This window comes from Anguilla rostrata, chromosome 9 (genome assembly GCF_018555375.3).
Source record: "Anguilla rostrata isolate EN2019 chromosome 9, ASM1855537v3, whole genome shotgun sequence".
NCBI classification, from domain to species: Eukaryota; Metazoa; Chordata; class Actinopteri; order Anguilliformes; family Anguillidae; genus Anguilla; species Anguilla rostrata.
In genome coordinates, this window is record NC_057941.1 from 16,496,221 (window position 1) to 16,521,213 (window position 24,993).

General features: G+C 43.9%; 2 protein-coding genes across 4 annotated transcripts; one reads left to right on the forward strand and one right to left on the reverse strand.

The window, feature by feature from the left end:
- Positions 1–500: 500 nt before the first annotated feature.
- LOC135263053 (ER membrane protein complex subunit 5) lies at positions 501–4,804 on the reverse strand. Its single transcript, XM_064350631.1, has 4 exons — positions 4,645–4,804; positions 3,144–3,196; positions 2,301–2,404; positions 501–1,481 (listed from the first exon to the last, which is right to left on the reverse strand). The coding sequence occupies exons 1-4, from the start codon at positions 4,721–4,723 to the stop codon at positions 1,319–1,321; spliced, it is 399 nt and encodes a 132-aa protein (XP_064206701.1). The 5' UTR covers positions 4,724–4,804; the 3' UTR covers positions 501–1,318.
- A 157-nt stretch (positions 4,805–4,961) lies between these two features.
- Positions 4,962–23,158, forward strand: LOC135263049 (sodium/hydrogen exchanger 6-like). 3 transcript variants are annotated; one of them, XR_010332382.1, is made up of 17 exons: positions 4,962–5,795; positions 6,731–6,930; positions 8,337–8,414; positions 8,849–8,925; positions 9,490–9,602; positions 10,098–10,203; positions 13,043–13,189; positions 13,826–13,926; positions 14,560–14,648; positions 14,867–14,980; positions 15,294–15,405; positions 15,960–16,113; positions 16,897–16,927; positions 17,132–17,217; positions 17,770–17,875; positions 18,415–20,169; positions 20,218–23,158. XR_010332382.1 is itself a non-coding variant. In XM_064350624.1 (16 exons), the coding sequence occupies exons 1-16, from the start codon at positions 5,513–5,515 to the stop codon at positions 18,730–18,732; spliced, it is 2,115 nt and encodes a 704-aa protein (XP_064206694.1). In that variant the 5' UTR covers positions 4,962–5,512; the 3' UTR covers positions 18,733–23,158. The 3 variants fall into 3 exon arrangements, 1 of the variants encoding a protein (XP_064206694.1); XR_010332381.1 differs by having other exon boundaries at positions 20,242–23,158; XM_064350624.1 differs by having other exon boundaries at positions 18,415–23,158.
- Positions 23,159–24,993: the final 1,835 nt, after the last annotated feature.

The window sequence follows — 24,993 nt, forward strand, 5'->3', positions numbered from 1 at the left end:
TATGCATAGTGCATTCATTGTTGATGACTTCAGAAAGGGCAGCTGTAGTCCTTCAGTTCCATGGCCCTGTAGACTCTAGGCTTTACCCTCAATGTGCAATAACATTTGAATTTTCTGTCTGAACAATGTTTCATTAACTGTTTACTGGTGAACAGTGAACTAAGAAAGACCAGCCACCAGGAACTTTACTGACTTTGGTTGACAGGAAGATGAAATCGAATGACACTTCTTTATCAGATACATTAAAAACATAATGTAGACATGAGAGAATATGAAATTTAAAGTGTTCAAAATATTTTGTTTTTTTCAGACTAGTTCCATCTGGTCCTTCATTCATGTAAATTACACTAGCAAAAAATATGTCCCTGTACTCTGGTCAACTTATAATTCTGTGAACAATTGAGACCAACTGTTCAGACCTCAGTTACTCACAAAATCAAACTCATTTGAAAACTTAGTCTTTTTAATTGTAGTTTGACAATTATTTTCTGAGTCAAAAATTAAATGGATACAATCTATTTAAACTTTATTTAGCTAAAATGTGTTGCATTTCTACACAGGATGAAGAAAACAGTGTTGACCCCAATGTATGTACTGTATTTTCCACATAAGCCAGTGTTCTCAGAAATGCCAAATTTCCCTAACATGATTTCCATCTCTGCCCCGACTCCTTTCATTAAACAATTCCGATTAACAGTTTACTACATCAGCCTATCTACATATAAAACCTCCAAATAATATATAAATTCCAATCTGTTAACTAAACATCAGTTTTACAGTCCATGAACTGCAACTTTACATCACATTCCTGTAGTGCAAAGAAGAAAAACAATTGTCCGAAGTACAATTGGCTCAAGTCTGGGACGACACCAACAGAAGGCGTTGAAGTTTGTCGCAAACTCTGAAGGCTTGGTTGAGCAACAAACTGACTGACACCCGTCTGTTAATTGTCTGAACAGGGGATGGAGGAAGATCTAAGATCCTTAGTACAGTATTCTCAAAAAAAAAATTAGAATCACATTTATCAACAAGAAATCACTCCTAATAAAGGAGTTGGCACAGTCCAAAGAGATAGACATTGGAACATGATGCAAAAGCAGTACAGCAGACCCGAAGATAGAAAGCAAGGAAGAAACCTGGGGAAAAGAAATGGACGTACAGTTCATCTGGCAAGCGGTAAGTAATTTAACGGAAACTATTCTGCGTTTTCCCCTTCAGGAAAGTGAGGTTCTGTCTGTGGCAGAAAACTGAAAAGGCGAGAAATGAAAAAAAAAAATGGGGGGGTGGGGGGGGGCGAGAATGGGTGGAAAGGCCAGTCTCAGTGGTGCGAGGGCTCGAGCTTGCGTAGCCGCAGGGGGTTGGGGGGCAGGGCCTGTGCGGTGGCCGCAGAAGAGGCCGCCTCCTCGGGGGACCTGAAGAGGACCCTGCCCCTGTGATTGAACAGGTAAAAAGATGGGTGGTTTCCCAAAGTGTCGAACGTCCTGGAAAACAACGAGGAAAGAGAAAAAATGAAATTAGTGAGTGAGGAAGGTTACGCGGTATAATGAGGCTAATTAAAGACCCTCCTGCAATCCAAACCATCATTTTAAAGTTATATGCAAAGAACCACGTTGAGCCTATTTTATTCAGCTGAATTTAAACGAGTTTCTTCTCCATCCTAAAAGCAGCAACATTTTTACTGGTCATTTGGATATCTGGATTTGGTACTGGTCATTAATTCAAGTGGTATTTACATTTTAACCAATCAGCAGCAAGACCATTTAGGAGGCTGCCAATCAGAAATGAACTTAAAGCGAATATCAATACAGAATGGACAAGGCTTCAGTGCCTGTGTTTAGAAACTGCATACTTTATATCAAAATTGACTATATCAAGTCAATTTTATTATGTTCCAGTTTATATATTTTCAGATATTTAATTTCTCATTTTCAAATTTGATAGTAAGCATATATCTTTATCTTGCGGTTTAATGGACACTTCTAACGCAATAAGAAAGGACTGCACCGGGTCTTTTATTAGCAGGCAACTTCTCTGCCACCATCAGGCTTTAGGGAGGCTTTGGGTGCCATTACGTTTCTCGTTTCTAGAAAAGTAAAACTGATCTGTGTACTCAATGCAAGTAGTGACAACATTTGAGGGGTGTTAAATCCAATAAAACTATTTAACCATGGAATACCCACAAAATAATACATCAATATTCATCCCATCAAGGAGAGAAATACATTCCATTTAACATGAACCTACAAGAATGTTCTCACTGAGGAACCTTTCTATTTTCCGAGAGCAAAACTGAAACTTACTTGTTTTTGAGCTCTGAAGAGGCATCCATGTCTTTGAACTCCCCAGCAATGTGGACTATGCCATAACAGGTCACCACAAATGCTAACAAGGTCTGTAGGACTATCTGCAGGGAAATACAAATGATCTACAGTGAGACACAAGAATTCTTGCATAGTTTAAAATATTCAGATTTCTCTGTAACTGACTGGTACATGTTAATGTTATTGCAAATGGACGGTGATACATTTAATAATAAACCATTTTTATAGTGAGTAAATGCTGAGCAAGGCAAGTTCGATTTACAATTAAATAACTTGGCAGATGCTTTTAGCCAAAGTGACTTACAAAAATCTATTTCACACGGTAAGCAAAGACCACTAAAGCTTCAGATACGCAGTTACCAAATCAAATAAATGCCACCATCAGGGTGCAGGTCTCAAGACATGTAAAATAAATGCAGAGAATGGTTCTTTTTTTAAATTGAAGCTATGAGTGTAGTCTGAAAATGTGGGCTTCAGACATTTTGGAAAACAGCCAGTGAATCTATGTTCCCAACTGATTGGAGGAATTGGTTCCAGCATTGGGGGATGGGGGCAGAGAAGACCTCAGGATGTGAGGAGTGGCTGCCAGGTGGCAAGAGGATGCTGAGCAGAGAGGTCTGGTTGGACTGTATGGTGTAATCACTGTCTGAAGACAGGAAGGGGCAGTACGTATGGTATGCCAGTCTGAGAAATTTGAATTGAATCTGGGACAACCACTGGAAACCAGTGAAGGGTGTACAAAAATGTTGTGTGGCGTGTGTGAATATAGGTAGGTTGAAGAACAAGTAACACTTCAATGCAAAAGCACACACAGGCACTTACATCTATTGGTAATGTTTCATTTTCCTTCTCTGTGAGTCGCATGTAAGAACGATCTGTAAGGGAAAAAAATCAAATGTCGCAAACACAATCAATTAGGTGTTGTCCCTTTTGAATGGTCAAACCCCAAAAGCCTACATCAATGTCCACTGAGAAAAAGTCCTTTTCTTATTTTAAATGATGATTGCTATTATTTTTTTAAGAGAAGAAAGGTCAGTCTGCCCTCATTTTGTATTTTTCACTTTGTTCATATAGGGCAGGGGTCCTCAATCTTATCCAGAAAGGGCTGGTGTGGGTGCAGGCTTTTGTTCCAACTGGGCAGTTACACATCTGATTCTACTAATCAAGTTGCTTAGAAAAGATAAAGGGGTTGATTAGTAGAATCAGGTGTGTTACTGCTTGGTTGGAACAAAAGCCTGCACCCACACCGGCCACTTCTGGATAAGATAGAGGACCCCTGATATAGGGAAAGCAGACAGGGTTGCAGATAGAGATGGCATCACAGTACAAAAAATATCATGGTGAGGAATCTGACCACTGGCTGCATGGTGCAAAATAAATATCTTGACTAATACAGACACATGTAGAGAGTTGTCAAATCTGCACCACAGTATTTCTATAATAAATATAATGTCAAGGCACATTGCATAGATATTGCTAGGACAGACGTTATTTGACATCAATTTCTAAAGATTACATAAATCTTACAAAATACCACCGCATATTCAGTATTCCCTTGCAAGAACAGATCTGACCTGGCTCTTGTTGACCAGAATGGTCATGTACAATATGCTGTACAATGTATGCAAGCGTCACTTGAGTGGTTTTATGGTCGTATGTTTTCACCAGCTGCAACTACGCTTACAATTTCGTTTTTTTTTTGGCGTTAGCGCTTGCAGCAAGATCAAATCTGCTTCAAAGTGGTTGCGATTATCCAGATATCGATAGTTGCTTTGCCTGGTGCAAAGAAACCCGTCTGATTCAATCCACGAGATTTTTGCATTCTTGATTAGTTAGATTAACGTTAGAAAACACTGACGTTACTCGTCTGAACACAATGCCTAGCAGTTATGAAAGACAGCCCCAGAGCTTCCATAGCTAGTAGTTGCTCAATCGTGAAAAAAGGACATAACACACAGTTTAAGATTACACGAAGGATTACCGATTTATACAGGTTATTCAATTGCCTCTCGTTTCACACACGACATTATTCCAAACTGCTCGACGTGTTGTTTACTCATATGGACATTGAGGTAAACGAAATACAGCAGATAACGTCATCTTAAATGTCTGTTTATGGAGACAGATAGCTAGCTAAGTACCCAATATATCCACAGGCCCACGCATCGTGCGATTGAATGGGTGTCCGAGCTGGCTAACGTCCGTTAGCCAGCTAGCTAGCCATCTACACGATTTGAAACCACCAACGTTAACTCTATAGCTTCTTAAACAAGATCCCATCTCAGAGGAGGCACTTCATCTAATTTTCCTGAAAGTTACTTACGCTGTGCCGCTGAGAAAGCTGCATGAGCTAAAGCGAAGAGACCAATACCGACAAGACCCTTCCAGATAGACGAGGCCATCTTCGGTTTTGAACGACCGTCGGCTTCGGCGCTGGGAAAAGTCGTCACCACAAATGTTATTGACGAAACGTGAGGACGCAACTTGATGATGCGCGGTAGCTAAATGGTAGCACACTAGGGTAGCAATAGCAGGCCTTAACACGGGATGTCGTGAATGATATTAGTAAAATAGTGATCTGCAGAGATGCCAGTTTAGTAACTGTTGAATTGTCTGTTTTCTGTTTAATAATCAAGGTGACTGGCAACGTATTTCCAAAACGATCGACACATTTTATTTAGCAACAAATATTTTATTTAGAGAAATTATTTTCAAAAGACTTTCTCCAATGGTTTGCTTCAACTTGTTACGAAGTGCTGGATTCACAAACTCGGCTTTCGAATACCAGTCATTTTAATAAAAAGGTCCTCAGGGAACAAACCTGTTCCCTCCCTGAGGGGCCACACAATAGGGGTTTTGTTTTGTCTGTGTGCAGCTAAACATCAGTTTCGGTTATATACAGACGAGCTTAATTGACTGTTAATGCTTAAAATGTATTTGTATTACATGGGATTGTTGGCTGACACAAGTTAACATTATATAGCCTAGCCGTTCTTAAATTATCAACCAGACATCCGCAGAGCACCGACTTCCTCCAAGGGAAAACACCTCAAGCTAATAGCACCTCACGTGACCCAGGCAGGATTGTGGGCGGAGTCTGGGAGCGAAACAGGAACAGTTTAGACTCCCCCTGGACGAGAGAAGGCGAAAGCAAAATTTGACTGGGCATAGGCGGTCGATTCACTGTAGGCATGGGATACAAAACAAGAAATGTCGCAGCTACCATGGTTGCGAAGACTATGCCTCTGTCCGTCCTTGTGAGCCTTTTGGTTTGTCTCTGTGTTACTAGTCATGCTGAGGATAGTGGCATGGATAACATTGTCACTGAGAAGAAGGCTGAGGAAAGCCATCGCCAGGACAGTGCCGACCTGCTTATATTCATAATGCTTCTCACCCTCACCATTCTGACTATATGGCTCTTTAAACATCGCCGATTTCGGTTTTTACACGAAACTGGATTAGCTATGATTTACGGTGAGGATCCCCGTTTTCATTAGTTAATCTGGAGGAAATTATGTGGTTAGTTGCCAGCTACCTAGCTAGTTTACTTAGCCAGCTAGCTAGCTGTTTTGTTGGCTAATTTAGCTAGTTGACTGTTAGCAAACCATACACACAACAAACACTATAGTGGTGAGTGATGGGTTTAGCTACAGGTAAGAGAGTTTATAGATTCTCGGACCAGGCCTTTCCCGAATTTCAGGCAACGCTTGGTCATCGTACAGCTATCCAGTCAAATATATCCAGCTGGCTGGCAAGATATTACTGTGCAGATTACGTGTACAGTGTCCCGGGTCATAGCTGCTGGGGGCAAATTAATATTAACATAGCTATGCCATGCGTCGTTAACATTGCAGCCACCTACTATCCATCTGATCTTTCTGTCACCTGTCTTAAACCAACAGGTCGGCTGTACTCCTAACCAAACAGAGAAACAGCAGTTATTGGTTATTTGTGTTACATATTGCCGAGACATTTAGCGAAATATAATACACAACCAGTGTTTCCAAGTTGAAGTAGATGCTCAGAAGTTGTGGGTAAATAGCTCAGTTGTAGCTATAGTACTGTAAACGTGGCTGGGTGACGTGAGGCAAATACTAGGCAGGTTGTTAAAACTGGTGACATTCAAGTCAACCACTGCACCCCAAACATAATTTGTGTGTTTGTCAGCATGTCTTATGAAAATATTAAGAATAATATGTTTAACTTATTTGTTCGTGCAAATTTTACCATTGAAAAGCAAGTGTTGGCAACATTACTTTCTGTGAAATTGGTACTTTGTGGTGAAAAGGCTGTGAATGACAGATCATGACAAAGAGACTGCTTGTGGAAATTGCGAAAGTACCTTTCAGGTGTGTTTCCAAAAACAAGGGCATGCAGCTTTTCACCTTTTTCTGTCTGTCCTTTTACAGGTCTGTTAGTGGGTGTGGTACTTCGCTATGGGATCCATGTGCCAAGGGACATCAATAATGTGACCCTGAGCTGCCACGTAAATGCCAGCCCAGCCACACTTCTGGTCAATGTCAGTGGAAAGTTCTACGAGTATACGCTCAAGGGCGAAATCAACCCCAATGAGGCCAATGAGGTGCAGGACAATGAAATGCTCAGGAAGGTAATCTTTAACATCGTCTCTGAGTCTTCAGAGATTTATCAGAATCTGATTGGTTGTGAGCTTTGCCTAAAATTGCAGGTTTTCCTGTAGTCAGCCTTGGTGTGTGTCCAATGGATAGGACAGTACTCTGTTTGGGATAAATTTACTTTTTGTTGTTTTAACTGAGTATGTACCATGTCATCAGTCACAGTGTCTTTTTTATACTCCTATATGTCCTGACCCAAGCATGTTAAAAATACACACACACACACACACACACACAAACAGACATACATGTCTGAGGATCGTCAGCATGTTCAGGCACTCAGAGAGCTGACTAGAGGGAAGGGTGGTGATCTCCATCACGATATTTCACTTGGATTCATTTTCATGAGTAATTACTACTCAGCTATAAAAAGGCCCATACTTTTGAGAAAAGCTCTTCAGATAACATCAGACGGAACCTCAAAGAGGTGATATAAAAGCACTGTTATGTCATCCTTACACATTACCAGTAGGAAATGTATAAACCGTGAATAAGACGCGGCAACAGATGGTTTTCGACATTTCTCTTCACTGAATATGTGAAGTCCCCTGATGGATCAGATTGAGTATGCTGATGCCAACAGTAAGGAAATGCGTCTGCAACGCACAAACTCTTGGAACCAAATGGTCAGATGAAGCACGTGCGATCCGTGAGTGCCAAAACACAGAAACGGATCATCCCTTCTTCTTCTGCAGAGCTCTCTTTTAAATCCACTGTAAAGCTGAAATACTGGCAAGGTGTTGGTTCATATTCAGTGATACCTACAGTATGGTTGCATTCAGAGTAAGCTTCCAAATGTTTGTAGTGGGACATTCTGTGTGAGTTTGTACACACAATTTCTTTGATGTCTCACATTTACCTAAAAATTTCCATACAGAAACGGAGGATGGGTATTTGACACATATTTAAGTTTTGGATCACAAACACTGCTGCTAGGCTTTGCTTTACTTTGTTGTTCTATAAACTGTTGTATAAACAGAGAAACATTCAGAGTGGGATGTCTAGCAGGTTTTGAGCCACCTCCCATTTTATATGTGTGCGGTGTCAAAAAATGCAAACAATTAAATATTTTGTAAACATAACAGAAACTCGTATATTTAAAAACTTAAACTGAAAAATAGATTTTTGCCATTGATTTTGCCCTGAAATTCCCTGGACATTCACACTGTAAGTCTTTGGTATGGTAAGTTTTAGTGATACGTTAAAGAAAAATTGACTGCTGTGATGTTTTATTCTAGCTTGCAGTAATGAGCTACAATGCACAATGTATAAGGGTTTCTGCAATATTCTGTGTGGTGCTCTGTACACATAATGATCAAATGTTTTTTTTCACCTGACTAGAAATGTACAAACTATAATCTATTCTTATTGTTTTTTTTAGGTGACCTTTGATCCTGAAGTTTTCTTTAACATTTTGCTTCCACCAATCATCTTTCATGCAGGCTACAGCTTAAAGCGGGTAAGAAAAGCATGAACCTTAGAGAGCAAATATCTATTGACCCCAACAGCCAAAAGTTTTGAAAGGCCGCTTCTGGGAATTATACAGTCCATTTTCTTCATAAAAAGAAGTGTCAGAAATGCAGGACATTCAGCTAGGACTGAGCAGAGGAAGAAAAGTATGTCTGTAGTCTGGGTTAACTGGGTTTGGGAGGTGAAAATGCATTGTGGAGTGCTGCATTTTGAACAATATCTTAATGAACGGAAACCTTTAGCATCAAAGCAATTCAACAAAACAGAGAAGCTGTCTACATCCACAGTTTTTGTACCTGTGGTGTAGTTGTGCTATGTACATATATTTTTTATATTTCTTGTTTTTCCATTTCATTTATTCTGTCTATTACAGCTAATAAAGTCAAATCTAGTGTAAGTGATTGTGTTTTTCCCTTGTTGCAGAGACACTTCTTTAGAAACATGGGGTCCATCCTTGCCTATGCCTTTGTGGGGACAGTCATATCATGCTTTGTCATTGGGTGAGCCTCTATTATCTTGTTCATAAATGACCAGGTAGCTGTTGAAGATTTTAATTTATAATAAAAGGCCAGGCTTCTGGTTATCGACCGTCACAAATACTTAATTGAAGATATAAAGGTCCCAAAATATTTGCAGCTAGCCAGTCCAAGAAGAAAATGACAAAGTGGGACTATATGGGACATGGAACATTTAATGGAAGGAAGGAAGGCGCCTCTCAACTCTGTGTGCACATTTTACGGTCCATTTTCCTGATCAAGTTAACCGACAGTTCCAATTTTGGCCAACCATAATGCAGACCCACGGAAAGCCTGAGCCTGGTACATGGGATGAATGGGAAGCGGCTGGGAAATGTGATGGTCTTTGGTGGCAGTTCCAGTGTTTCATGATTCTGATGTACACAAAGGCTGTTGATGTATGAGTGTGTGATTTTGATGTCCCCACAGGCTGTTGATGTATGAGTGTGTGATTTTGATTTCCCCACAGGCTGTTGATGTATGAGTGTGTGATTTTGATGCCCCCACAGGCTGGTGATGTATGAGTGTGTGATTCTGATGCCCCCACAGGCTGGTGATGTACGGCTGTGTGATGCTGATGAAGCAGGTGGGCCAGCTGGGTGGAGACTTCTTCTTTACCGACTGCCTGCTCTTCGGAGCCATCGTCTCGGCCACTGACCCTGGTACCCACAGCGTCGTATTCATTCATTCATTCATTCATTCATTCATTCATTCATTCATTCATTCATCCATCCATCCATCCATCAGATGCTCTTATTCGGTACATACAGTGTGTACTGTGAGGGTTGATGTAGACCAGTACAGATTTATTATCATTTATTACCATTTACTATATCTGCAGAAATTTACACAAACATACTGTAACACATTCATAAAAGTGACTGTATGAAAGAGTATGCATTTAAAATCACCTCCTGTCTGGGTCTATGTTAATATTTTGGGGCTGTAGAGAACTTGGAATAAGCTGTAAATTCAGTTTGGAAATGGCATTAGTCTTTGACAGCCTGTATGTGAAGGTTTGAGGGTACTGTGTAAATACATGCAGGCAATCGTAAAGCTTTAACCATGGCTGTAATATTGATGTGAAATGCATATTCATATTTGACATAAATGTTCAGTAAATAGCTTCTCTTCACTGTCCCTCCATTTTTTGGCAGTAACGGTCCTGGCCATATTTAACGAGCTGAGGGTGGATGTGGACCTCTACGCTTTGCTCTTTGGAGAGAGTGTGCTGAATGATGCTGTCGCCATCATCCTGTCCTCGTGAGTCTCCCTCTGTTTCTCGCTTTATCGCTCTACCCCTCGCCATTTTATATCTCTTTGTGTCTGTAAACCTCTGTCTTTTTCTCTCGGGCGCTCGTCGTCGTAGCTTGTTCTCTGAGCTTGCATTCTTCTCTGAGTTTTGGCCCGAGAAGGCAGGCCGATGTTTTGAGTTATGGGTGGGGAAATGAGTGAGCCTGTCAACGTTCTCCGCCAAATGGTCGAAAGGCGACCGTGCCGCCAGTGGAGCGATGGGGATGCCAGATGCTGCTCCTGTGTTTGTCGCAGCTCCTCCTCAGGGAGAGAGTTGTAAAGCTGCCTGAATCTTGGGGTGGTTTCCTTTGCGGTCTCCATTAGCTTTGCATTACAAATGACTGCAGGTACACAGGACTGTCTTTATGGGAACCATAAACATAGACACTGCTGCTGTTGTCTCATGGAATCTCCGTCTTGCCCTGTCTCCCTGTCTCTCTCTCTCTGTCTTTCTCTGTTTCTGTCTCTCTTGTCTCTCTCTCTGTTTCTCTCTCTGTCTCTCTCTCTCACTCACACAAACACAGGTTTAACGATGCACTGTAATGTAGAGCCTTTCCCTTGAATTTTCGATGCCTTGCGACTACCCTCTAACCTGATTGTTGCGGATGCTGCGGGACGTGTGAGATGCAGATCTGACACTAACGCTGTATTCCCCCTGTTTGACCGGGAGCTTGTTTTCAGAATCCTACTTTATTATGGGAAACACAGCGGGCAGGCCGGCGCGGTGCCGGGATTGGTAGAGGGCGTGGCGGAGGCACGGGGGACGCCCCCAAACGGGTGTGCTGCTCTCATAACCTCTGTCCATCAGAGTGGACTGTGTGACTGCCCCTGCATTGTTAGGACATGCACAGCAAATTACCAGCTAATAGGTACTAGATCAGATGGCAATCACATGCTCTTTGAAGAGCTTGTTTTGGCAGTCCTATAACAATAAAATAAGGCTTGAAGCATAGCACATGCTTTATGATAGTATAAAATAAAGCATTATTATTGCTGGGGAGGTTAGCACTATCTCCAGATTAGCTTCGGCCGAAGGAAGAAGGGTGCTGGTAATTTGCTGCTCAGGCACTAGGTGTGAATAGTTTCCCTGTGTTGGTAGCACTATGCTACAGTCCCGAAATGATTGCTCTGAAACCTTTTGGTTTGCTTGTCTTCCCTTTTTCTCTACCGCTGAGATTCATTCTCTCCAACTTCACCTATAAATCATTCAAGCTAAGAACTGAAGCCAAAAATAAAATGGCTCTGTGCTGGTTATGAGATAATTTGTTGATTCTTCAGTTTCCCTTGATTTACTAAGACCTGGACCTTTATTACACATATTGCTTTCATTCTCGAGTGTTTTATTTTTGATACTGAGAACATATTTTGACCTGGAAATTTGAAGTTGGTTTATTTATTAAACTGATTTGTGGTACAACATAGCTGCTGTAAATGTGTGGCTTGTTTACTGAAATCTGAGAATCTTGTTTACTGAAATATTTATCTGATGAAAGTCATTCAGCCAAACCCGATGGACAAAGTTTGAAGAATAGTGATAGAGGATCTTGAATAGCCCTTAGCAACAGCAGCTTCCATTGTCGAAGGTGCATACCTGCTTACAAATACCTTGTGTAACTTGTAGTTCACATAAACTACATTTTCATCTGGCCAGATTGCAACTTAAAGTTACTCTGTTTAAATTTGTTAGTTATGTTTAGTTTTAGTTGCATTCTTTATTCTTTAAGAGTAAACAGCAATACATTCACTGAGATCTAAGTGAATGAGACTGAGCAATGAATGGACCAGTTAAACTATTATAATAGTAGTGTGCACATAACAGCCAGCATACACATCGGACCGCATCTTGCTTAGTCAGGTGACCAGAGCGCACATATATGGTTGAGTGGTTCATGCAGGTTTGCGTTTTCCCTTGTTCCAGACACCCTGTATTATCCTAGTGGAGATAATCGGTCTGTCGCATGGTGTGAACTCCCAGACTGCGTGCTGTTCTTCCAGTCTCCTGTAATTTAACTGTATGTTCACTTTGCCATCAGTCTCTGATTTTGGGGACGCGTGTGTATTTTCCTCAGAATCTCCTGTTTGATTGAAATCCAGCCTTAGTTTTAGTAATTGGACTCCTGGTCTGTGATCTAGATCGTATGTGCAAGTTGCATGTAACAAGTTACAGTAATCTAATTTGTTTATTTTCTTACTGTTATAGGCAAGAAGTTATTTTAAGTTATTCTGTTTAAATGGTGAAGTTAAAATGAATCTTGAGTAAGAATGCTGTGGATTATTGTAACTTTTTACACATGTAAACTGTTTGCTAGAACCCATGGATTATCAGTACCTTATCCAGCATTTAGTGGACCTGTATGCTGTACTAATGTATTTTAATATAGGCTTATCCAATGTACTGGAAGGTATCCGGTCATCTTGCCAAATTAACAAGAAACATTAGTCTTACGTGGTTATTGACTGACACAGCTGAAAGTGTCAAACTGGTTTAAAACACATTGATATCTTTTTTTGCCTTGTTTCTATATGTCATGTACAGCAATCACATCCAGCATTATCTTTGAGAATTAGACCTGTGTAATGAGCAAAGATATATGCACTGCTATCTCTTTCTCCTGTTCTCTTGTGTTGAATGTTGAACTGCAGCAGAGCTTATGCCCAGAACTCATTTTCAACGGTGTGTCTGTGTAATTGTATGTGTGTGTGTCTGTGTAAATGTATGTGTGTGTGTGTCTGTTTAAATGTGTGTGTGTTTGTCTGTGTTTGTGTGCGTTTTTGTGTTTGTGTATGTGCATACATATGTGGGTTTCAGGTCTATCGTAGCATACCAGCCCACGGGGGACAACAGTCACACGTTCGAGGGCACCGCCATGCTCAAGTCTTTCGGCGTGTTCCTGGGTGTGTTCAGCGGCTCCTTCGCCCTCGGTGTGGCGACTGGACTCATGACCGCCTTGATATCCTTTCCTGGGGTCACAGAGACAGGATGCTAGTTTACATATTTTAAAAGATACCAGCTTGGGGAAAGTGTTTGGTTGGATATGCTACTCTTTCAAAAATCGTCTCTTTCGATTACTGACTTGCTTTGTGTGGTGTGAAACCAAACGGAATCTAAGATGAAATGGAACAGAAAACTAAATGAAATAGAAATAAAAACACATTAAAAAAATTAAAACTAACATCACCCTGGTTGGGTGTCCTATAGCCTTCCCTACAGCTGCAAGATCCTCTGTCAGTTTGGCTTGGCACAGTCTGACTCATTGACTGTGTAGACCACCATCTTACCAAAGCACTTGAAATTACACTGGCCTTGTGCATCTTATGGTGGGTGCAGACAGGCAACAAATATTAATTTTACATTTTACATAAAATTAATGTTACATGAAGTGGCCTGGAAAAATCCTGTTGACTGGATCCCTCCCAACTTGGATGACACTATAGCAAATTCTGTGTTGCTTGAACGCTTCCCTGTTAAGCCAAAAGCTTGGGCCCCTCTGTATTTTTCGAGGGGTCCATGATTCGGTCCCTGGTTTGTTGGATTCTGCGTTTGTGGTTCCCTGGGTTGCTCCTTGACCCCGGGTGTAGCGGCTCACGTCACCAAATTCACCAGGTTGCGGGACTTCCCTCTGCTGGAGACGGCGCTCTTCTTCCTCATGTCCTGGAGCACCTTCCTGCTGGCCGAAGCCTGTGGGTTCACAGGTAAGAGCAGCACTTTGCGCTGTCTGACAGTCCCTGTGGCCTGGTCCAGGAGGTCTTTCACTTTTTCATGTTTCAGGCTCTTCCAAGCAGACGTTTGTGTTTTCCTTTGATGTACATTACGTGTTTAATTTTAATTAAGACATTTTTGAAAACCCTTTGAGTCAGTGGTAACCAACCGTGTTCCTGGAGGTCTACTGTCCTGTAGGTTTTCATTCCAACTCTAACAAAGCACACCTCATTCAACACCTAGAAATCTCATTGAGCTGCTAACTCATTGAGTCAGGTGTGGCAAACTAGGAATGAAATGAAAATCTACTGGATGGTAGATCTCCAGGAACAGGAATGGTTACCTTTGTTTTCAATGAATACAAATATAATTGCAAATACAACACATGCTGTCTACAGAAAATGCAGTCGGGCTTCTGGCATTGTTACGCAATAAGTGGATGATACCAGTCGTGTTCCCCCCCGGCTAACCCAACCGCTGATGCCCTTCCATGTATTACCAAATACACTTATTTTAGCATTTTGTCTATGCAGTTCCGAGTGAGTTTTGGCTGCATCTGTGTGGATGTAGGTTTGACTGTGTTGATCCTGACAGCCTGGGCTGATTGTGCTTGTCTCTGTTCACAGGCGTGGTTGCTGTGCTCTTCTGTGGGATCACCCAGGCTCACTACACCTTCAACAACCTGTCTCCGGAGTCCCAGGATCGGACAAAACAGGTAACTGGCCCCCCGGGACCAGCCGGGAAACAGGCGCACGAGCTCCGAACTCCAGCTGTTTTGAGTATGCTATGGAGTGCTGGGAAAGATCCTGCTGTTGCGTTAAGCCTTGCAGATGCGTTCCCACTTGAAATTACAGCCAAGTGCATGTGTGTCTTGATTCCTGCTTGTATGTGAGTGCTTGTGTCTTCATTTTATTTTGTCCATTTTCTCTGCAGTTGTTTGAGGTCCTGAATTTCCTGGCGGAGAATTTCATCTTCTCCTACATGGGCCTGACCCTCTTCTCCTTCCAGGCCCACGTCTTCAACCCCATGTTTATAATCGGAGCATTTGTATCCTGGAAAGCACCTGTGTATCTGTACATTGTGTGTTTGTGTAGTCTGCCAGTTTACCTGTCTGTTGGCCTCTTATTTTGTCAGTGAATTTGTCAGAACCGTGGCAGAACTGTGTGAGATGTAAGTACGTTTTGTTGTTGATAGGAACATGAATGGCTGCCAGCTAGGGTGACTAGAGTGTCTTTGTTTAGCGAGGTCAGCCTTTTCCAGACCGGTTCCGTGATTGCTGCGCACGGTTGATGGTGGGTGAGGTCATAGGGGGGAGGCGCCGTTGGCAGCGAATGCGTCCTTGACTGTCGCGTCCGCTCAGCTGGCCGTGTTCCTGGGCAGAGCGGCGAACATCTACCCCCTGTCCCTCCTGCTCAACCTGGGCCGCCGCCACAAGATCGGCTCCAACTTCCAGCACGTGATGATGTTTGCAGGTAGGACGGGTGGCGCGGTCGGTTTTCACACCAGATGGCGTGAGAGCGATCCTCTTTTGATACTTCCCCCACGTTTAGGTTTAGAAATGGTACCGCACAGTGCTGTGGGAGGTCTCTGTTACTGTCCATAGGAGATTTTGTTGAGGAATTAATGGTTGTAACCTTTGAATTAAAACTAACGTTTTATCGCGTTTTGTTTTGGGTGTTTTCACCAACTTTTTTCAACTCCTCTCGTGCCACCTGCATGGGAGTGCTTGAGCTGAACGGGTCTGATGCGTTTGCCTGTGATTCTGTGGGCAGATGTTTCATGGGAATCCACATGGTGTGCTACAGGAGAGCTAGCGCTGATTGGAGGAGAGGTGTACATCTCTCGCTCATGACCACTGTAGGCATCCGGTGTGCAGCCTGGGAGTGGTCATCCATCAGTATCCCAAGTTCATTCTCCAGTGGACAAAGCTAAATAATTCTCAGTAGACTGTGGAAACCCCCCTTTCTTTTTTCGGCAAATTTTGACACGTACTGATGACATCATCCTTCCCCCCCCTCCCTCTCAGGGCTCCGTGGTGCCATGACCTTTGCCCTGTCGATCCGGGACACAGCCACGTACGCCCGGAAGATGATGTTCTCCACCACGCTGCTCATCGTCTTCTTCACCGTGTGGATCTGCGGGGGAGGCACCACCCAGATGCTGTCCTGCATGCGCATCCGGTCAGAGTCTGTGGGCGGGGCTGGGGCGGGGCTTGGGTTGGAAGCAGTCCCTGGGACTGCCTGAGAGACCGCAGAGGGGAACGTGCCCTGGAGCTCGCTGCACCCCTCAGCTCTCTTCAGTTATGCTTTCCTGTGTGTTGGAGCTGAAGGATCAGACTTCAGAGCGGATCTAGTCAGCTGCAGTCCAGAGCCTTGCCTCACGAATCAGGATTGCTGGATTAGCTGGCTAACTGCGCTGAGTAAAACCTGGAACAGCTCTTTTTGCGTCAGTCCGTGTTTCAGATTTGGGAGGGTTCCAAGTTTTACTCAGTGCAGTTCATCCTGCTAACTCATTAATCCTGCTTTGCGAAACAGGGCCCAGGCTTACTGAGTTAGCTGGATAACTGCAGTGAGTAAAACCCGAAACACTGCCAAATCTGGAAAATGGACTAAAAAAGAACTTCCAGGTTTTACTGAACGTAGTTATCCAGCTAACTCTGTAATCCTGCTTTGTGAAATACCACCCTGGATGGACCAGTCTACAATTCTACAAGCTTTCATTTCCGGTCCTTATCTTACCTAATTCAGCCAGTGTGTTCTCAGAGTTAGCTTTTAGCTTCCCTGCCTGGTCACAAGCTTGTGTTAGAGAGATATTTTACGCTCTTAGCCCAAGTACTTCTGGTTTTTCTGTTGAAGTCTGCTCTGTTAACAATATACTCTCCTGCAAGGCTCTTCCTTATGTTGCTACTATTTTATATCTTCCCTGTTCACTAAAAAGAAAATTAATGTTTTGTCTCTCAACAGTGTGGGAGTGGATTCGGATCAAGACAGTTCGGTAAGCATCAGAAACGTACTTTCTTTTCATTCAGCGTGGATCCCTGGAACAAATACTCTGAAAAGACAGTGAATGTGATTGAATTCAGCTGATGCATACAGCACATACTGTGGATGATGTCAGAATATCATCAGAAGTCTGCACTGTCCCTTGCTATTCTTTTGGTTTTGTTTATTTATGTGCGTGTGTGTGTGTGTGCATTAGATGACAGCTCTGGATGGGACAGAGAGGCGGAGCAACAAGCATGAAAGTGCCTGGCCGTTCAGGCTGTGGTACAACTTTGACCACAAGTATCCTTCACACAGAAAAAATCATTAAACAAATAAGCCTCAGTTTGATGGAGTGTGGAAACCTGCAGCTATTGTTATGGATGTTTATTATGGAACAGGGGATGCTGGCTCTGTAGCTGCTTGTCCACCATGTGGTCCCTATCAGGCATCCAGCTACTGAAGTTGCCGTGTGGCTTTTCCTGCTGAAGTGCTGGTTTTCGGTGTTCACACACCCCGCGGTTTTGTGTTGAATCCTTACTGTGCGCATGCTGCCTGTGGCCTGCTGCCTGTGGCCTGCAACACATCTCACTCAACTCTGTATTCATTTTTTCCACTCAGCAGAGGGCGCTGTTGTTAAATCCGTGAAGCACCCAGAGCCGAAATACGAGAAAATGTATTTTACAGTCCCTGCATCTGTTAAACAGATATGCACACACACACCACACATACACACACGCACCCACGCACAGGCAATACTTCTGGGGCCCTGTATTTGTGGAAGAATGTTGACACATCCGTTGCGAGCGAACCCGCAAAGCCCAAATATTAACCCTTGACTCCAGGCCCGTGTAGCTACCTGAAGCCCATTCTGACGCACAGCGGGCCCCCCCTCACTGTCACCCTCCCGTCCTGCTGTGGCCCCCTGGCCCGCTGTCTCACCAGCCCCCAGGCCTATGAGGTGAGTCACGCACCCGACACCCCAGCCCAAAGACCTAATACGGCATGTAATTCCAACCGTTAACGGTCCTTTCATTCACTTCCATTCTTGTTTGTACTCTTACTCAACTCTTACCTATTATTGTTTGAAAATATGTTTCATCCTAGAACAGGTTATTATTGGGAGTGATATCTCATTACCTAAATTATATGAAATAACAATACATTAAAATTGTTTGTAGTACTTGACACCTTCCGTATGGAGTAGTCGATGGCAAGGTGGCACAGAGCAAGTTGTGTCTCTTAACTCTGTGCTGTGCATGTTGACTTTGACCTAATTCTCAAACTTTAGTTGTGTAGTATTCAGTTTGGAATGGAAAAGCTATAAAAACTAAAATAACTTTTAATAAAAGTATATTTTTTGATAATGTATTTTGTATTGTGTGCACATCTGTTCTTGTCACTCTGGGGTTAGCTGTGTCGTATTGCTAGTTGTAATGTGTTTAAAAATGAACCATTCAAAAAAAAAAAAAAGGTTTAACTTCCCTCTCTTCCTATCAGAACGAAGTCCAGCTGCAGGACGACGACTCGGACCTGATCCTGAACGACGGCGACATCAGCCTGACGTACGGCGACGTGACCGTGAGCACCGACGCCTCGGGCGCCCTGGGCAACAGCAGGCCGCGCGCGGGCTCCTCCGCCATGACCTCGGACGAGGCGCTGGACCGCGAGCTGGCCTTCGGCGAGCACGAGCCCGTCATCCGCGGCACCCGGCTGGTCCTGCCCATGGACGACTCCGAGCCCCCCCTCCCCCTCCCCCTGCCCCTGCCCCTGCCCCCGCCCCCCTCCAGCCTGTCCCTGCGCCGCCACCGGGAGTGAGCGCTCGCGGCCGCACGAGCAAAGCGAGGGACTCGCGTCTGTTTTGTTGTTTTTTTCTTCGTTTGTTTTTTCTGTTAAATTATCGTTTATCCCGTCTCGGTCAATCTCCCACGTTCTCTCTTTTCTAACGGCTTTTAGAAGCAGTTTAGTTGTTTCCCCCCCTCCCCCCCTCCTTTCTACCTCACAGGTCCCTCCCTCTCTGTGTGATAGCTCTTTATTTGTTATTTTTTCTGGCGTAAATATCGTCCGGCCACTCAGCTGTAGTGCCGTCGGCGTGGCGATATTCTAAGCGTAACGTGGGAATATCGTCAGAGGTGCAGTATCTATGAACATGCATGCATGTCTCAAGCAACAAAAAAGCAAGAATTGTAATTGATAGTTTTATTATTAGTATAGCAAGGTGTAAAATAACTGCTTTTTGGTTCTAAACATGGTATGCATGGTTAATTGGCCTTTGTTGTATGCAAGATATAAATTGAGCAGGATTTAGTCTTAGCCTTCCCTACCCTTTTCTTTTTTTTGTTTTTTTCTCTCCTCTGGATGTTGTTACTAAGCTGTCAGTTCGCCTTTTGTGTGAGACGGAGTCGACGGAAGCCTGGCGTTCTGGCGGCTCTGTGTGGGTGTGCGGTCATGACCAAGTGCCTGATTAACTGTTTCTGCGTGTGAAATAGCTCCTCCCCTTTTTCGGTCCCAGGCAGTAACCGTATGTGCTCGCGTTAAAGCCCCTGTGTGGTCGATCTGGTCGTTTCCCCACGTTCTGCCTTAATAAGGTCGGGAGTTACTCTGAAAGGGGGACGGTGCAGGAATTTGTATTTGTATTTATTTATTTATTTTGGATTTTCCTCCATTTTCTCAAAGGTTGGTGCATATTGGTAAAGCAATTTGGTTTGAATTTGAGGATTACAAACTCCATTTTGGCCCACCCAAGGGGCATCACTTGCAATGCAATGGCACTGAAAAAATGGTGTGGAAAAAAACATGATTCATCTTAGACATGAGCAGAAGCAGAAGATTTGTCTGACCTGGACATGCCTGTTATTAGAGTGTTTTATGTGGATCGTAGAGGGCAGTCGTGTGTAGTAACTGTGTCTTAGGGCTCTTAGACTTGCCGGGAACATGTTCGTCAGCATCGATTTGGTCAATATCAATGGCAAACCACGATCTCTGTCCTCACAATCCTCCTCATAGGTCATATATCAAATGGAGTTTTAATAGCTGGGGGATTGGAAGGAGACTACTTTTTATTAAATAGAAAATAAGATCACTGCACAGGGTCTTTAAGAATTTACAGGGGAATTATAGATAAAATGTAATGTTATAGCATGACTTGACACGTCTGGGATCTAGCATTGACCTTTGACTGTGACATTATGTCATTTTCACACTTTTTTTTTTTCACATTTGTTACGTAACCTGATGTTCCGCACTGCTGAAAAGGTTCTGGTATCCACTGCTGAAAAGGTTCTGGTATCCACTGCTGAAAAGGTTCTGGTATCCACTGCTGAAAAGTGCTCTGGTATCCACGCAAGATCAAAAACAAATAACTTTTAGTTGCTTCGTTTTTTAATTTTGATGCACTTTATCTTTCAGAGCCTCTACATCTTTTTAAAACGCTCCACATTTAATCTGCTGCACTGGTTTAAAATGATTTTATGGTTTATGGATTTTGTTATGTATTTGACTCTGCCTGGGGTTTTGGGAAGTGAAAAAAAACTATTTAAGGAAAACGGGTTGGAATGAAGAATTTTAAAAAAAGAGCAACATGCCGTTTGGAGTGAGGCAACTGTTCCGAGGCTATTTTTAGTGTCTAATGGGCTCGAGAAAACAAAGGCTCAAGCCAAACACAAGTTATTACTTTAAATGGGCAACGTTCTGCCTAATCGATGCAGTTAATTCCAGTCACGACCGGTTGCATGTGAAACCTCTGGGCTTCACGAGCAGCTGCGTGGCGGAACTGGACTTCCCTCCCGTTCGGGTGCTTTTGATCTCGCTCCGTTTGTTTTCCTTCACCTTAACCATTCGGCACGAGCCGTGTTGCATTTTTTAAAAAGTTTATTTGTTTTTTTTGCTTTGCATCAGCGCACAAGCAGTATCTGAACTGTGCTTCCGATCTTGAATTTGAAACCTTTTGCTTGAAGGATTCTGGACCGCCGTTACCTTTTGCTTGAATGATTCCGGAGTGATTCGAAGGCCCGGATCGGACGGCGGTCCTGTGCGGCAGCTCGGCGAGCGATTCTTTCGCGGTGTTACTGATGTCGTTTCGATGACGATTCGTTTTTTGTGTTTGTTAATGTAAATCTTTTCTCCGGGTTCTTTTTCTGCCGTCGGGGCCGGCGTGTTCAGTGTCCTTGCCTGCGCTGTCACACGGCCTGTCCGTTTGATTTACGTCGGAAGAAGGACAGTGAGGGGAAGTGGTGGATAAGGCATTAGAAACAGGATCGGGGAAAGAAAGAGGAATGTGAAGAGAGGGAGGGGCAGGACAGATGTTAGACCCTCTCTCTGAAGTGGGCTCAATACAGAAAGAGACATAAAATTGTTGCAAACTGAGAGGAAGAGGAGTTGGGAAGAGGCTTGTTGCCCTTCACATTGGCCTCGTTTTTTTCAGCAGCAGTAGATCAGAGAGGGGTTGAAGCTAAGTCATTTCTACTTTGCCAGATGCCGTAGGTACTGAGGTAATGTAAATCTTCATCACCACTGACAGTCGGCATTTGAGCGCTCATTGTTTTGCAGCTCCCTTTATTTGAGGTGGTACTGACTGCGTTTGTCAGTGAGGCCTCACAACAACGTCAGTGACTTGCCTATTTTTTAGCATTAAGAAAGGGTACACGTGTGAATGTTTTATCGGTGACAGGAAAATGTATATGATATGCAGTTTTTGAGTTTTGAAGGATTTTTTTGTGGGGTGGGAAAAGGGGGGGGGGGAGATCTTCACTGATAGATCTTTTAAGCATCTCCAGTGCCAGTGCAGCTTAACAGGTGAAGAACAGTATCTGATCTGCAGTTTGAAAATCGTAAGTTTAAGAAAAAAGGGTCAGTTTCCCTAAAAGGCCCGCGTTTCTGCCTGCAGTGTTAGCGGTCCATTGGTCAGAGGGTGCGACGGAGTTGCCGAGGGGAACAGGAAGGCCGTGAGGGGCCACGCCCGGGTGAGGCGGTGTTGATGTGGAAGGAAGGAAGGGCGGGGGGGGTACAGCGGGTTGGATGCAGGCCATTTTCAAAAGGGGGGGAAGGGGGGGGTGGGGTGGAATCGATACCCTTCTTATCTCCTGCTGTGCAGGAACGGGGGAAGTTGCTTTTCAAGAAGCGGGTATCTCGACCCCACACTGTCAAGGAAGTCTTTCTGTTTTTCTTTTTTTTTTTCTTCTTCTCCTTCATGTTTGCGGGAAGGCCTGTGGAAGTGGGAAGGGGGTTTAAGATGTGAAGATGTTTGCACAGTTATTTACTGTAATTGTTTTTTGGTTTTGTTTTTGCTTGGATTTCTTTTTCTGTTTTTTTTATGCGGCCGTTTAAGTGATCTGTGTTGGAAGTTGCTGCCTGGAACCTCCTGAGATTTCGCCTCACTGTGTCAGACGCTGAATCGGGACCCTGTGTGAGAAACCGAGACTGGGAGATAAGGGCCGGGCTTGGTTCCTAACGGCAGGGTTATAAATGCTCATCGGTTCTGGAAAAGGCCAGCAGTGCCCCTGCGACCCAATCCCTCTTCCTTAAGGATGCAGTAAAAGCCCGTCTCTCTCAGAGCTGGGTGGCGTATTGTATTGGAAAGGCTGGGGCCGGGTCCAGATGTATTATTATACGAGCGCCGCGGGACCGTGTCAGTATAAAAGCCCCGTGGTCACCGCCTGAGGGCTGAAGGAGACCATATTAAAGCAACACCAGTCCCCTTCGCTCCTCTTCCTCGGCTCAGCGTCCAGCCCGGACGGTTGCATGTGCGATGAGTGTACTAGCTGAGGGCACGCCAGCCTTGGCCGTTCCCCCGCTCCGATGCGTTTAGAATGCGTGCGCATTTCATCGAGGGGCAAAAAAAAGTCTAAATGACGATTTTAGCAGGTCAGTTTCACAGCAGCTTCACAACCAAAAAAAAAATAAAAATAACAAAAAGAAGGTGAACGTTTTGAGTGTTTTTAAATGTCGTTTTGATACGTCACAAGTAATTGGCTTTCTGCATTTAAATATAGGAGCTGTGGAAACTAGGCAAATTAAAAAAAAAAAAAAAAAAAACATGTCGAGTGTGTTTTCAGGACGATGTGCAAACGTATTTTCTGGTGTTTTAACTGTGCGGGCGTCGGACTTTGGGGTCTGGCGTCCCTGTGCGTTCAGTGTGTCCTGTCTCCCTGACTGTTTACATCGTTGTAAATGCCCTCCTCGCCTGTCCATGTGCGTGGAATGATCAATAAACTCAAACGTGTGCGTTTGTTTAAGAAAACAAAAACCTTGCTTCTCGTAAACTGTGTCGCCATTTCCTCTTTTGCGTGTTATACTTATTCCATATTCTGCGGATGACCCAAGACTTTTTATTTTTTCTTTTTATTTTTTTACATCCAATATTGTACTTTGAGTTGTTCAAGTGACAGAATGTCTGGGTTATTCAGGTTGGTTACTCAAAATGGCTGCCGTGCATCACCCTGGTGGGTGCTACACATTGGTGGTGGGTGAGGTGAGCGCCCACTCATCACTGTAAAGCACTTTGACTGTTTGGAAAAATGCTGTATAAATGCAATGATTCATTCATTCATTGCTGGTCGCCTCCAAGTCCCCATCAGGCCTGGGCCTCAGTCCAGACAGCTTGAGTCTCCCAGGATCAACAGTATGCTACTCTGGGCCAATGAACCCCCCCTCCACCCCCACCCCCACGAGAATCCCATCTCCTCTTCCCTCATCACTCATCCTGACAACCTGGTATGAATAACAATAATATTAATTACATTTTTTCCCCCTCAAAATTATGTAATAAAACCCCCTCCCCCCTTCCCAGAGTTCAGAGGAGGGCCTCACGTGTAAATCCAGGCGTGCTATATCAGTGACAGCGAGGCCGACGCCGTTGCTCATCCCCGTTTGCTGGGACAGATGTGCTGGGGCTGGGAAGCGGGCATCCCCGCAGCTGCGGCCGAGGCGCGGCGCATTCTGGCATGCGCTGCCAATTAGCCGAGCCCTTCCCGGGGACGGATCAGGTAACGCGCCCCCGTTCCTAATACGGGCACGTCTGCTCCAGAATGTGTGTTCTCTGGAAAAACAGTGGGCGGGATGTGGACTTATAAGGGCGGTTCCAACACTCTGCTTTCCTCCTGTTCTCCTCAGTCCTGCCTTCGTTTTTTCAGTTTCTCCCCTTTTTCACAGACTGATAAACAAGGCGGAATTCCAGACATGCGAACCCTTCATTGATTCGGTGCGATGGCAGGCCCGTGTGCCTGTGAGCTAATGTCTTCTTATCCAGTGATGTTCCCTGTAGAGTTTAACTGGAGGGCGGGTGTGCAGAACCATGGTAACCAGACAGCACATACAAGGCTGAAGTTTGGCGCTGGAATTTTGAAGGCCTTTTCTAATGCAAGACAACCTGCATCGGCCTTCCAAGAATCCCCAACCTTTAGCGGTAGACAGAGCACTCCTGTTTCCTAATCCTCTCAGCCTTGATAACTCCTAAATGAAAGGACGTTCATAAATCAGAACGTGCTGCAACTGCGTTTCATGCAGAAACGCTGTCATGGCTCCTCTGGGATGAAGAGGCTTTTGATCTTCGAGTAAGACTTCAGCTAATGGGCACCAGCCAGCATGACTTGTGTTTACTCTGTCTGCTGTCTGTGGCAGGTGTCCTAGTGGTGGGGGGTTGGAGTTTGTGAGGGAACGTAGCCATATCATCAAAAGCAGTCTTGATGGAATGCCACTTTCCAGACAAAGCATTAAAAGGCCAGAGAATAACCTCACCTTATTATTAGTGGGTTCTTCATATGCAAGTCTATACAGCTATTTCACTTTAATCAATCTGGAACTGTGGATCAAAAGCTTATTTTTATTGTTAATAAGTATTTATCAATTTCCCTAATGACATACGCATCAGGGGCATGGAGATGTGTAGTGTTTCATCTTTACCTAGGTTATCAGACCTCTTTTGAGGTTTACTGGCTCTTTCAGTACTGAGCTTCCCAAACACAACAAGAGTGCAGCACACAGATTACCTTCCAGCACAGATATTCTATGTGCTGAGCAGATGCTCGCCAGCTGTAGTATTTCTTTATTCTGCTTTACCTTATTCATTTGATGCTTCTGACT